Genomic DNA, 14596 nt, shown 5'->3' on the forward strand with positions numbered 1-14596 from the left:
TTTTGTTTGCCGCAGCTCCACTGAACAGTGGAGCACCAGTGGCTCGCTCCATGGGGTCAATGGATCTATCTATCTATTTGGCTTCAGTTTCTTGGGCCTGTTTGCGCTTTTCGTCATCGGCATTCCGTTAACGCGCTTGTAGACTTGTGATTTTCTTTTCCTCAATTTGTCTGTCAATCCTTCCCGTCTTGTTCATCGTTTGTTTCAGTTTATTCATCGTCCTAAGAAAATACCCAAGCGACCCATGCATGAATGCCAAGCCGCAGAAATTTTCATCCATGTACTGTTGTACCGACCTCAGTATGCAAGATCAGATGATCCACTTTCTCAAGTACTTCCGGCTCGGAACCTTGCACAGACGTGGGCTTTCCTAGTGATCCAAAGCGGAGCCCATGTGCCCGGTGCTTGCAGTCTCCACAATACTGGTTAATGCCTCGGGGCTTTCCCAGCGGCAAATATCGGGCTTCACTCTTGGCCCGGGTGAGACGGGTCGTCCAGGTCCCGTTGTCCCCTTCCCAAGATACTGGGGTGATGGATCACCACTTGTGGAGACAGTCAGTGTGCATATTGCCCCAGAGACTTTCACACAGCAGGCTCATGTCACTGTTATCACACAGATGTCTACGTCTGGGTCGTCCTCCTGGATTGACTCCGTTGAGCGAATTCCCAAAACAGGCTTGATTGACAAGGAAAACGGTTTACTGGTTCTCACGATCTCCTCTGAGGCTAAAGGTGGACTCTCTCAACGCTTCGACACAGTTCATACACAACGGCGTATCACAAAAGATCTGAATCCTGGCACCCCTGCCGCAGAAGGACAGTGCGACCTGCATCTTCGCCTCGCTAAGCTTCCCCACTGGAGCAGTGATACACGGCACTCCCAGATGCTTCAAAGAACGACCACTGTTTGCATATTTGACTGCATCTCGCAGTGCCTAGAGCATCGATTCATAGTTCTCATCCGCGTCAACCAAGGCCACATCACCATGCGTCGGAAATGCCACCACAGCAAACTTGGTCTCGTTCGTCCGGTCTTCCAAGCCTTTCCCCCGCATCACTTCCGAAGCCTTGACCGCATCCTCGCACCCAGGCAAGTCCACGAGACCAGTTTCTCATCTCTGCCTCACTACCCTGACCATGCGTCCATAGCGGCCCTGGTTCTGCGCCTCAGTGTATTGAGAAGCGTCACTTATGGGGGGCAATATGCGGATGGATCTTGAAAAGTTCGGCAAACGTGACACTTGGATGCCTTCATCATCTTGACTGCGAAGAAAGTTGTCTCATTATCATGTCACATCGCTCACGCGCCGGTCAATTTAAGGGAAGACGGATATCACTAGCCTTCGGAGTGGTACATATGGCTGCACACGCCAGAAATACGCATCACCAGCAGCGTGGTCATCCACCACGACAATATTAAGTACATCAAGCAATCCGCCATGATCCTCGTATGAGCAAGTCCGATACAACGACCACATATCCCGTCGGGATAACACCGCGCAAAAAATATTGGGCGACCAGGGCATTATTACTCGCTGGCAATGCGACGTGACGGATTTCCCTACAGACCCAAAGCAGTAAAACTGGCCGCTGTAGCGATTCCACCCCGTACCAGAACCGGAGCATACGCTGTGCTCATATACTTTTGGTTATATGGGCTCTCGGAGCGCCATACAGACCGCGCTGACACCCCCGTATGCCATGGGCGGCATGTTGGTCCCCCTAAGTCTACTACTCCGGCTTTGCGGAGGGACTCGACAATGGCTCAAGTTTCCATAACCTTACTCAGGCAATTAGTCTCCACGTCCCTCAACCGACTGCGCGACTTCCAGATGGCCATGTGGCCAAGATCTGTAACTACAGATGGGTCGACCTTCGTGATACATCCCTGCCACTGAGATACAACTTCCATTGCCGAATTGGGCAATCAGAAACCTATATAAATCCTCACCCTCCCCTCGTGTTTTTCTTCTCTCCAACTCATCCACACAACGAAGATCAGAGTACTCTCTCGATATAGAGCCTGGGCTATGAGCCTAACTTTACTTCTCAATGGTGGATGATCACCCTTATGCTTTCTCTTTGTTGTCGGGTTCATGCTGAAGACAATGGACACAAACGGATCCACCTTGCTTGGTGTTAGAGTCCACCGACCTTGATCAAACTTATCCTCCTCCAAAGAACAAAAGCTCTAGATGAAGGGACTCTAATGACATGACACTGGAACATGGCAAGGACCATGTCCCTCCCTTGTTCTGAAGTAAGAGCTATAGCTGCGATCTACACAAAGGAACTATGACTTGTCAAATATTGTTGCATTTCTTGGCTGCGTCGAGAACAGTGCTCATCTGTTCTGACCCATATAGTCCCAGACCGTCCTCTGAAGATGACAACGAAGCTGATGTGACCTGAACTACGCCAGAGTTTCTTTCAAGTCCACCCTAAACGAAAACCCCCCTCACCCTAGAAAGTTAATCAATACATACGAGTACGAGGGTCATCATATACAGGTGTCGACGAGTCCCTAACCTATGTCTACGAATATATGTTGCTCCTTTCGTCGGAGAAGGATGATAAGATCAGTACATACGAATATGTCCCCTCAATGGAACACCACCTAGCGACGTCTTGAAACCGCCGCTCTAGGGTCGAGCGGTATGATGCGCTAGACTAGGCCCCGTGTTGTCTTACCGTCCACTGCACTTATACCATCAAGCGAGCAACCCTACAAAGCATTCGCTGGAAGATATTTAAGAGCTTGAATATCCCTACAAGACGGGTGAACGACAAAAGTGGAAAAAGACGCATGGGGTGGTGGCACTGCTGCCTTATTCAGCGACCAGCCATCAGTTCTATTGTTCTGCGCTTGGTGAGACGATTCTGTTTCAGAAGAGGCAGAAGCGGGGGATACTGGATGCGAAGAGAATGCACATGGCCAGAGTCATGTAACTGTTGTACGTCCAACAACCCCGCTCGGTTGATGATACCATTGCTCAATAGGCGAAGCACTGCGCAACACTCCAGAGTGTCTATATAGCGCTGAATGTTCGCTGTTGAGACCAATGCCATACCAATGCCACCCATAGGGTTGTCTGGGCCTTGCGAATCCAGCGGCACCACCACATGAAGTGACAGAGGCGATCAATGAGACTGCAATATCTTGTTGCATGTGACAGTCTCAGACCCGTTCCGCAGACATGTCTTGTCACATCGTCTATCCCATCTCACTACGCCTGATTGTAAAGGGAAGCTATAATCCAGAGAGATACGAAGAGCCGTTTAAGAACAGAATACCCTAGATTATCAACTGCGCTGAACATGCTGCAAGAGAAGGAACATCAAGACAATTGCGCTACCCCAACGAATCGGTATGGGTCCATCTCTCTTCGGAAGGAAGTATGATGTTCAAAGGCTTCATCATTGTTCACATGTGATCTACCACTCCTCTCACTTATTGCCGCAGGACATTAGCCGATTTCAGGCAATTCGCAAGATAAACCTACTTTAATAATCATCATTACTACTGCTTAGGTGTGTCCTCCCAGACGCTGCAACCTAGTACAGCAGATAAATTGCTGTGGAGAAGCATGACTGTGACTGCGAGACTTGAAACCATATTGAAGCCATATATTATGTTACGAATCCAAATATCTCGTTCATTGTATTTTTCCTCCTAACTTTCTAAAACCAACACGAAACCACTCGCGAAACCATCGACTTCGACTCATCATCGGTCAAATGCGAGCTTAGCACAACGGGTTTCTGAATCCATCGACTACATCGATCACAGCATACTTTTCATGGGTCTTATCGCTGCCGTATATGCGACGTCTTTCTGTACCATTTATACAATAGTAGGTTGGCAGCACTATCCTCACCACGCAGATTGACCAATTGCATATTCTACCATGTCTTTCGTCGAGGTCAACCCAACAACTCAGGGGTTATATCAAAGACACGAAATTCCCAGTGAAGAGAACCAAGACGGAGCAAGTCATGTCCCATGCTGTGCAGAATTCCAGGCCATATTCTTGCTCTTTTCCCATCTTTGAATCATACCTTCTTGCCACCGAAGCGTCGCTCTTTGCTCTGCTGATGGATCACACCTCATCGCCGCGTGCCAGGCACTGTATCTCCCGGCATATTGCTCCTCGTCTGGATAAGCCTCGAATCAGGACAGAAGACAACGAAGCCCCACCTCCTCAATGAACGGGAACAAGATCCCGCCCCAAAAGTGGAACCAGGAACTACAGACACGTATGTGGTTCTCGCTATATCTCTTTCTACTTGCTCGAAGATGGAAAGGCAATCGTCGATCGGCTAACGTGGGTCCTCTCTGATGGTATCATACGACGTGTCTGCGTGATCGATGCAGAGCTAGTGGAAACGCAAATCCCAGCCAGGTCTGAGATACATGATGCAAAGGAGTGGATCAAGGCGAGGAATGCTTTCCGAAATGATGACACATTGCGTTGCTCTTCACCTGATAGGTAACCTCGCCTTTACTCCTATTGCTATGCGTCAGCCATTCGTCTATACGATCATGGCATCTTCTCATCACCTGCTGGCATATCTGCAAAGATCCAGGGTTTGAGGTTAGGGCTGCAGTCGAAGAAAGTAGAGATGGAGAGACTTCCGAACACGTACAATTTCATCGGTGTTCTTGCTTCTACCCTGGATTGACGTCTCGTCCCGAATCCCGAACACACGGGTGGTTCCTTCGAAACAGAGCCCATGGTCTTGGTGTTTATGGAGAATCATCCGAGATTAGTTCATCTTCATGGAAGAGGTACTCGTCTTGCTGCTGCATACCATCAGCACTAGATGCGAGACACCTGCATTTGTTGGCAGCAGCAGTGCCAACAAGATCTCACTGCTCCAGCAGCACGATGGACTGGGTTTTTCTTCTCTGATGGAAGAGAGGGCATCTTCCTGTGTTTGACACAGAGACCAATCTGCGATCATTGTCAACTCAATCTCAGAGTCCATTCTCCAAACAGCATGACGGGCTGGCCTTGCCAACATCTTAGCTTTGGACGTCTCTTCACTTCTCCACAGCTGGACGGGAGTATCACCATCCGTCGCAGGGCGCAGCTACGAAACCCAAATGTCTAGGAACTGGATGAAACGAACCCACCTCAATATCTCATCTCTTCCAAGAAAACCCAGGATGCACAAAAGGCAAGTCTGGACTTTGTGCAGACGGAAAACCTACATGCTCAACAAGACAGCATACACGAGAGACAACACGGGACGAGCTTAAACTTAGGGTTCAAGCTTGTCAGCAGCTGGAACAAATTGTCCAAAGCTTGAGATCGTCGCCTACTGGGCGGGACATTCCAAGGCCTGGCCTCTGCCTTGTCGATTTGCAATATCTTCTTTTTCAGCTCAGACATGCTAGCGCGCATGCTCGCGCGTGTTAACCGGATATGGAAGATGCGTGTTAGACAACGGTGTTGGCATGAAGAGGAGGGCCCACTACTCCAGGCAACTTGGTTTCGTTTCTTCCTCGGTCTGATCATATGCATTTATTAGGTGTTGACTTCATACGGGGATGAACGCGGCAAGCAACATAATGGAATAGAGATGTACAGCTGGTGATCTCACCACAATATGGATATAACTCATGTTTTTCTTAGATGAACGTTGGACATGGCGTGGTGGGATTTGCTCTGTCAAGCTACCTTCTCTTCCTTCATTGTATGTGTATGGACAAGTGGGCTGTGGGTTGTCTTGATCAAGCGAACTAGTTAACTGAACCTTAGTGATTCAGGTGGTGAAGAAGACTGGATGATTAATCCCTTCGGTGTATCCATGAGACAGACCATATCACAAGGCTGGGGTTTCTAGGTATCAGAAGTTACGGATGTGGCTTCTACCATTGCGTATTGGAACTACCAATGGGTGAAGACAATGTATACACAGCGAGTGGAGTTTGAGGTTCTTTCACCCTGAATGGGGGAGAATTGGAAGGAAAGATTGTGGGATTAATTAGTTCAGTCTTGGTTGATGTTTGCATATTGGCGTAAGGATGAGTTTAGTATGGTTGCTTCTGTACATGTTCACTTGGGAAAGAGAGGAAATGAAAACAGTTGTAAAAGGAAAGGGCTGACAGACATTTAACAAAAGTGAATGATAATAAGACAGTTTGACCAGTAAATGGCACAAGTCTGAAAGCATCTCCTCCCCTCATTGACTGGTTCTTGTATTTCACATTTCGGTTTCTGGTCCCTTCCCACCATAACACCCCAGCAATCATCTCGTCCCTTGGAACAACTGCTAGAGACCTTGCATGGCATCAACCTCATTTATAATTCCCAATATCCCCAGCCACCTAGTCCAGACAAGACTCGACACGCACTTAACCATCTACATCTCATCACACTGCAGCTCGAGCCCTCCACTAGAAACCCAGACTGAACATCTTCAATCCAAAGTTCGAGGTATACCACCAGTACCTTAACCCACCAACATCTACTCCAAACCCCAGAGCCAGATAGAAGCTTCATTTGCAGCCGATATTATTGATGTTCCTTTGAACCCCTTTATGATTCCCCTTGAAGGAAAAGGATAGTACATACGACCACAGGGTGTGGAGAAAAGGGCTTCCCGTCTGCTCAGCCGTACTTAAGCCACCTATTGAACGCGGCCGAGTGGGATATGAGCCCTTTCTCAGTCGCTGCTTTATGGGTGAGCAACACTAAGACGAAGAGCGAATGCGGGTGATTTGGGTGATGCTGTCCAGAGCGTGGGTGAGCGGGGTGAGTAGGGTGAGCAAATAGGTGAGCGATCGAGTGACCAAGTAGACCAGCCAGGCAACCAAGCGAGGAACATTTCGAAGTTAAATAGGGCGTTCGAACTGCTTGTCCATTCCTTTTCTTCTCTTCGATATACTCATGCTCAGTAAACAACTTGAAAAGTGATACCATATCGAAAATCAGTATGTCACGTGACAACAAATCAGGCCTCCTCCGAGGAGGACCAGAGGCGGAGAAAAGTTGAGGAGCTCCGAAAAACCGGTGAATTACGTGGTTTTACTACAGAGTACCAACAAATTACAAAACGGAAAGAGAATGAGATATGTCACAAGAAGAGAGCTCCGGCTACTGATGAAATGTACAACAGAGCTGTTGAGAATTGGAAGATGTAAGTAATAAAAATACTCTTCTACTATATATACAGACATTACTGACTCCAGTCCAGATAGATGATGACTTAAGATTATGATAGGATAGCTTAAGAATAGCCTAGCTATCGGGATTGGCATCAAGGTCCTTGGGGTGACGTGCTGGGGTGGTCATAGAGGTTGTAAAGTCATTGGTGGTAATTCCGAATCTCCCCGTTTTCTATAAGGTAATATTCCTCAGTGTTAGACCACTGATCCCCTAAGGATTAATTTATCTCGAGGATATAGGCTACCTTTGTCATTACTAGTAGAATCCTAAGTGTTTAGTGACCAGTTCCTTACCTAGTTGACAGGCCTTCTACCCTGACAAGTAGATCCTATCACAAAAGATTAATACTAATATACAACAGCACATTTTATAATCAGAAAGAAATATTATATTATTAAATATTATACATAACAACCTTCACCCAGAAAATCTTTTGTGGAATAAAGAAATATAATAAATTTTAATTATTAATTTCCACTAATATCATTTGAATTGTTAACTACTATTTCCAAAGGCTCAAAGCTACTTTTAAGTAAAAAATAACACTTAAAAAGAACTTATAGAGATAGTAATAAGTTAAGAACTAAACACATGTATGTTATTTAGCAGTATATATTAGTTAAGATCCTTTAAAATCTCCATTACAGTGAAGCTCCAACTATGTACAAATCTTGGACATATATCTCTCACTTACCTACCAAGATTCTGATCTAAGAGCGCAACGATATTCAGCTCTACTATAGTCAAGGTTGCATCTCAGAATACGGTGCGAGACGGTTACAGCCAGCAGCTAACAGGCAAAGGCCGGAGTGGGATGTTATTCTTAAAAATCAGACTGTAATCTGGAGGGATCTTTAACTGCTTGCAATTTCCAGCTTGTCACGTGGAGTAGTGCCGACTCAAACAGAGATCGAATTATATAAGTCTCGCGATTTGTGGCACTGTTATGCTGAGCAGGGAAAGCTGTAGCTTTATCTCTCTATTACGATGGGCTTTGAAGCGGGCGATTCATACGTGCTGCTTTGATGAGGACGTGTGATAGGATCTACTTGTCAGGGTAGAAGGCCTGTTGACTAGGTAAGGAATTGGCCACTAAACGCTTAGGATTCCACTGATAATAATAAAGGTAGCCTATATTCATGAGATAGACTGATCTTTGAGGGATCAGTGGTCTAATACTGAGGAACGTTACCTTATAGAAAATAGGGAGGTTTGGAACTACCACCAATGATTTCATAATCTCTATGACCACCCCAGCACGTCACCCCAAGGACCTTGATCCCGATCCCGATAGCTAGGCTATTCTTAAGCTATCCTATCACAGGACGCCTGAGCTCCGGCATCTTACGAGTGAGATGAGCGGAAGCTGCATAAGGGCGGTATCAGCCAGAATATGATCGCAAACAATACTTGCCTAATAAGCTCTTACACTGTATCCCAGCTTGAATCATAGAAAATTTGTCTTACTCTTGTTATCAGGTTTCTGGAAATGTGATATTGAAAGTCTCGCGGACGTAATGCGCAACAGAGCCCTTCGCTTTATGAAAATAACAGTTTCAAAGTTATCGGCAAAGTACTTATCCAAATACTGGCCAAGCGCATTTCACCACAGCCTTAGAAGTCGCTAGCGCAGGTTTTGTTGCCCTGCTTCTGTGTCCCGAATTATGTTGGGATGACTGCATTGCCTGATTTCTCTTCAATAAAACCTACCTGCTATCAAATTTAAAAGCACTGTGCTCGCACTTCTAATATATTCTGGATGATCCTTGACTTTTCTTTTCGCATGACAATATTCGGTCACGTGTGTCTCCTTCCCAGAAACGAAAACTCCTGCCTAATGATGTGGGCCACAATGCAGATCATCTAACAATCATATTCCCAATTCATGAGTACCGATACCGATCCCGAGTCTAAAACCACAAGTTTTGTACATTTCCCCTACAAGTGATCTTCACCATACGCTATACTTGCTTCAAGAATACCATACAAACCCCTCCCTCGTCTCTTTGGAAAGTATCACTGATTTTCTATGTTTTATGAGCTCCGCAAGCATGCCACAACCTGACATAGATATCTCCCGATATACCAGTAATTGTCGGCAACGGGACAAAGAGCACCAGCTTCGAGACCAACTTTCGCCATTCAAATTTCAACCATCAGTCAGAACATATCAAATAAATTTTTGTTGTAGTCGGAAAGAAGAATGGTAGCAGAACTTATGGTATCTCCCGATTTACTAACAAGAATAAGGCTTCATGGCAATGCCAGAACTATTTAGGAAAGAATATAGAAGGTTGATATGAGATCTCAATCATATACAATAAAAGACGATTTAGAAAAAGAACAACCGGAAAATCAGATCCTCATTGGCATGAGGCCTTTTTGGGGCAAGATCACAGGCTGAAGCTCTACTGCTTACTCGCACTGCGGGATGATATGTTTGTCTCCGGTGTCGGCGCTGATCTTAGGGTGAAACCTCGCCCGTACCGTTCCTTAAATTCGGGGACCATCTCTTCCCCCGCCGCGTCGCTGGCACGTGTCAAAGTATCGGATTCTGAGATGGGCTCTTCACTTCTCGAATAAACAGTGTGGTGAGCTGTGAGGTCTCGTGATAGCTGCTGGATTGACTCATTGCTCATATAGCCTCCTACTTGTCTGTTCCTCCAACCCAGACCCCGATTTTTTCCATGAAGAACTTTCCCATTCGCGGAAACCATAAACTGCAGAGCGTCACCAGTGCCGTGGTTTTCGATAACACTGACAGTCTCCTTGAAGTGACTATCCGCACGGGAGCAGATATCTAAGCACTGCCGAGCGGCCTCCCATTCGTCACGTAGCCGCGACAAATCTTGGGCATCTTCATCAGAAACGGTAGTCCTCGATTTCGCGAGCAGCCGATCCATGACATTTTGCATATGCTTTTCCAACTTGACGGTTGTGGCAAATAGGCTCCTTTTACATTCTTGTAAGCCTTCATTCGTGACAGTCTCGGGCGACATATCAGCCATCTCAGATCCGTCAGCAGGGCTTGCATTGTCGGATATCAGCTGAATTTGATCGATATGGCTTGACAACTGGGCGCAAATCTGAAGGCATTTTTCTGTACTCCGGCGCTCCTCCTTCAATGAGTGCAGTTCACTTGCATCTAGTTCAGAGAGAATTCCGTTCTTCTCAGCCAGCTGCTTTAACTTTTGATCAATATTCTCAAGTCGAGCCCCCAGGTCTTCCTTCGTATCTTGAATCAGACCCTCATAGTCCTTGATGCTTTCAACAGCAACCGTAGATTGGCGCCTGATGAGAGATTAATAAACAACGGAAGATTGTGATAGGATAGAACTGATGGTTAATGGTAACTTACAGTGTGGCATCGGTCAAGGCAATATTAATTGTAGCTTTGTATCCTGCCAATAAGTCACGCAAATCATCAATATTGCCACCCATGTATGTCAATCTTGCCCAATCACGGAAACTTGCGCGACTACTGCTCGATCTTGACGCGCATCGGAGTAGCTCTTGCTGGAACTCCTTGCAGGCATTGCCGCATCGGAGCAATGGCAAATCGAGGACTGATAAATCGACCTCAGAAGTCGATTTTACTAGATCAACAAGGGGTGCCAGCACGGCGCTCAAAGCTTCCAGCTCCCCGAGAAGGTCACGGACACGCTTTGGATGCGATTGAAAACTTTTCACTGTCTCATAAAGAGAGACACTGGTTTGAAAGGCAAACGTCGCCAATGCAAGTATCCCGGAGGCAAGTCCGATCGTTTCCGCCATGGTTATCTCAGTGCAACCATAAGTTGTTACAACACCGCTTTAAAAGTGTCAAAGTTGTAAAGAATTATACTAAGACAAAACGAATTATTCTGATAAGGAGGAATAGGCAAGAAAGGTTGTTGAATCTTCTTTCTTCCGGGCCTAGTTGGGGTTTTATTATCAAGAGGGGTAACACTTTTCGTCAAATTGTAAGCGTTGGGCTTAACTATCTCGAAATCGTTGCTCTGTGGTGGGCGAAGATTCCAATGCGCTCAGGTGGGGCGGCGGCTGCTCAAACACGAAAAGGTGGCGGGAAGCTAGGAGGGTGATTGTAAACCCAGCTACGGCACATGGTTGGTTTGGGCTATTTGAGTGCATGCGCAAGTTGAGTATTTTCCACCTATCAGCTTCAACGCCCAGACCGCCCAGACCGCTCGGACCTCTGACCTCTGATCTCCTATCGGGTCGCGCTTCCGCAACAGTCCGTCGTCGCCTACTAAAATATCTCAACGCCCTTTAGCCTCCCTTTAACTTCCCTTTGACTTCCCTTTAATTTGCCGTTGACTTCAACTTTCACCCAATATTACTATCCGCTAATCGCCAAAGCCTTTAATTCCCTGCCCACTTCCAACTGCCAAACTATAGTTCTATTACTATGGGAATCACACCACATGATTTCTATGAAAAAGTAGCTCGACAACAAACTGGTTTTTACCACAACAAACAAAATCAATATACCGATTTTAACTCTCAAAAAATTACTTTATGTCACGTGCCTGCCTGCCTGCCTATCTGAACCCGTGTGGTTGCCTGAATCCTGCCTGAATCCTGTTCCCGAATACCCTTATATAGCGTGCGCAGTGTAAAGCCATTGGCTTTACATCCTAGTCCTTTTGCTGATAGTGCAGCGGGAAGTACCTGGAATGCGCACCCAGTATGCCCCGTGACACTTTACCTACAATACATCCCCGATGAAAGAACCGAGAAGGGTTAGACACCGTCTTCAAGTTATTCAGCAAGTAAGTGACTACATTTGGATCTTAATGGTTATCACTTTCACTTTCTCCAATCTTGCAAATATTTGTAGCTTTAATAGATATTTAAAGATAATCGTGTTGGAAAATCAGGAGACACTAAACCAAAAAAAAATTTTATTCTTAATTAAGTCTAGTATCTTCTGAATACAATTGTGATAGAATGGCTCGGATTGAGGCCTTATCTTATCGGCACCGGCCCGACTGATGTCTTGGCCCTGTAATAGCCCAGCTAGTGGGATCAAGATCCGTGGGGTGACGTGCTGGGATGGTCATGGAAGTCGTGAGGTCATCAGTAGCGGTTCGGGATCTCCCCATCTTCTATAAGGCAACGCTCCTCAGTGTTAAACTACTGATCCTACAAGGATCAGTCTATCTCGTGGATATAGGCTACCTTTGTCATTTACCAGTGGAATCCTACGCGTTTGGTGGCCAGTTCCTTACCTAGTCGACAGGCCTTCTACCCTGACAAGTAGATCCTATCACAAGTTCCTTATCTAGTCGACAGGCCTTCTACCCTGACAAGTAGATCCTATCACAGTTACCCGAACCGTCCTAGACTATTTAAATAACTCCCTATATAGATCACTGCGGCAGAGAATAATAAATTTACTATAGATCACGAAGATAATAATATTCCCCTAATTAAGGATAATCAAACCTAAATAAAGGGATGATATAACAGCAGCTTTATTTAAGATTATATGATTATGTTTATTTTATTTGCTTTGCTGTTATTTTCTTTAAGTGAGTACTTATAATATTTCTTGTTTTCCTTTTTTCCTCCTTATGCTTAAAGTTCTAGAGTAGTTAGTACCAATACGACCTCATTTTGTTGTGTTGAACGGCCGTCTCACAATGTGGGTTCTGATTGTGTGTTACGTATTCCCATTGATATGCCTGGCTTCTTGCTCTGACTAGATGGTAATTGGTAATGGATTTTTGCATCCCCAATTCATCTGTTGCGCTGTCGTAATCGTCATCTTTGTAGATGGTGACTCGAATTGGAGATATCGTGTAATAATATTTCTCGTATCTAGTCTCATTGATAAATATTGGATACCAGGTTATTATTGCATGAGAATAAGAACCGAATCCAGCAAAGTCAATAGTCAGAAAGCCCCACGGGTATGAAATTCACTATCATTTCTAAGCTCTACACATCTAGTCATCTTCTTTCAACTCTTCAACAACAAACCCCTGGAGAGCTTTGAGCTTGTTGATAGCTGCCTCCGTCAAAGGCCTATCGGGGCCTCGACCATTAGCTCATTCCCCAGCCAAAATAGCAGGAAGAGAAGAAAAGACAAGGAAGAAAATGAAACATACGGGGAATTTAGATGGCTGGGGGAACCGGTGATCTGAACCATGATTCCGCCCCAGTATCTGCCTTGACAATCCTAGGGGAGATTCTTAGCACGGTTGTTCTTTTGCACACGCGCTCTGGTTGACCTACTGGAAGATCTCATCATCGTGATCTCCGATAACTCCAGGGCCACTATTCACTTGGACGGTCTAGAGGGATTTATCATGTTAGCTTCGGATGCTGTGCTATATCAAGGCATGGTTGATGAAAGATACCTTGCGTTCAGACACGTTGATAGGATGTTTTTGAGTTGCAGAGAAATACAAACGTTGCCGATCCAGCATCGTAGGATAAAGGTGAAATCGACCTTATTATAACTTAATTCTTCCCCTCAACGGATCGGTGAAATATCTCCCCGCCTCTAGAGATATCTCACCCCTCCTAATGCAATTGCCTGCCTCGGTGATCCTTGCCCCATACAACATAGGTTGTTGCTCTCATGCCGTGCTGAATCGAGATCTGTCGCTCACACGCACTCTAAGGCGCCTATCTTGCCAGATTGGTATAATAGTGGAGACATCCCGTGAACTATCGATCTCGATTGCCCTTCCATGAGCGAGGACGAACCGTGATTCGATTATTCACCATCACCGGAGAATTACACGTGCTACTATGGCTGGCCGCTGGATGGAACTTGGTGACTACTCCAACAAGAGGTACTCAGGATCCACCTCGTAACTTTTATCTCTGCTGGAGATGAGTGGATTGGCAGAGGAAGACAAGGCATGATCCCTCACTCACACATTGTCCTCGTATTCGCTGAGCTGTTTATTTGGGTATATGCGTGCGTAAATAAAGAACATTCGACAGACCACCTGAATGTTGATATAACATAGGGAAATATGTCCCGGCAGGAGCCGGGCAAGCGCCCGGAATCAAATTCCTTCTTGTGGGGACTCACCCCGATGCCCCGCCGATACCATTCCGTAATAAGACTTAGCGCCAGAGCTAGGTCTTCGGCTCTTCAAGTCGGCTGAAGAGCTTCACCAAGGGATTATTTGTACATCCTTGAACAGTCAATATGCAAGAGCATAAGCATCTGACAATGTCTAGCCATGTTGACCCACTCGTAGCTCATTAGCGTCAGGCTGTCAGCTGCCAGCTGCCAGCCTACCAGCTTATGTGAGACTGAACAGCTTCGCACCGCCACAACATCCTTATGTTACTATTCTCCATCGTCCCTTCAGACCATATATACCCTTCAATTCCTTATTATCTCACCTTATCAATACTTCAAACCCCTTGTTTCCTCCGCCTTCAAAACAATTCGA

The 14596-nt window shown here is 45.9% G+C and overlaps 2 protein-coding genes across 2 annotated transcripts; one reads left to right on the forward strand and one right to left on the reverse strand.

The window, feature by feature from the left end:
- Nucleotides 1-392: 392 nt before the first annotated feature.
- On the forward strand, nt 393-1220 carry BO80DRAFT_430582 (uncharacterized protein; the record flags this gene model as incomplete). Its single annotated transcript, XM_025720707.1, has 1 exon — nt 393-1220. One exon carries the CDS (start codon nt 393-395, stop codon nt 1218-1220), a length of 828 nt encoding a protein of 275 aa, XP_025580538.1.
- A 7963-nt stretch (nt 1221-9183) lies between these two features.
- Nucleotides 9184-11167, reverse strand: BO80DRAFT_370757 (uncharacterized protein). The gene is made up of 2 exons (XM_025716462.1): nt 10534-11167; nt 9184-10466 (listed from the first exon to the last, which is right to left on the reverse strand). Exons 1-2 carry the CDS (start codon nt 10947-10949, stop codon nt 9584-9586), a joined length of 1299 nt encoding a protein of 432 aa, XP_025580539.1. The 5' UTR covers nt 10950-11167; the 3' UTR covers nt 9184-9583.
- Between the last annotated feature and the right edge of the window lie 3429 nt (nt 11168-14596).

Source organism: Aspergillus ibericus (genome assembly GCF_003184845.1).
Source record: "Aspergillus ibericus CBS 121593 unplaced genomic scaffold BO80scaffold_1, whole genome shotgun sequence".
Classification (NCBI taxonomy): domain Eukaryota; kingdom Fungi; phylum Ascomycota; class Eurotiomycetes; order Eurotiales; family Aspergillaceae; genus Aspergillus; species Aspergillus ibericus.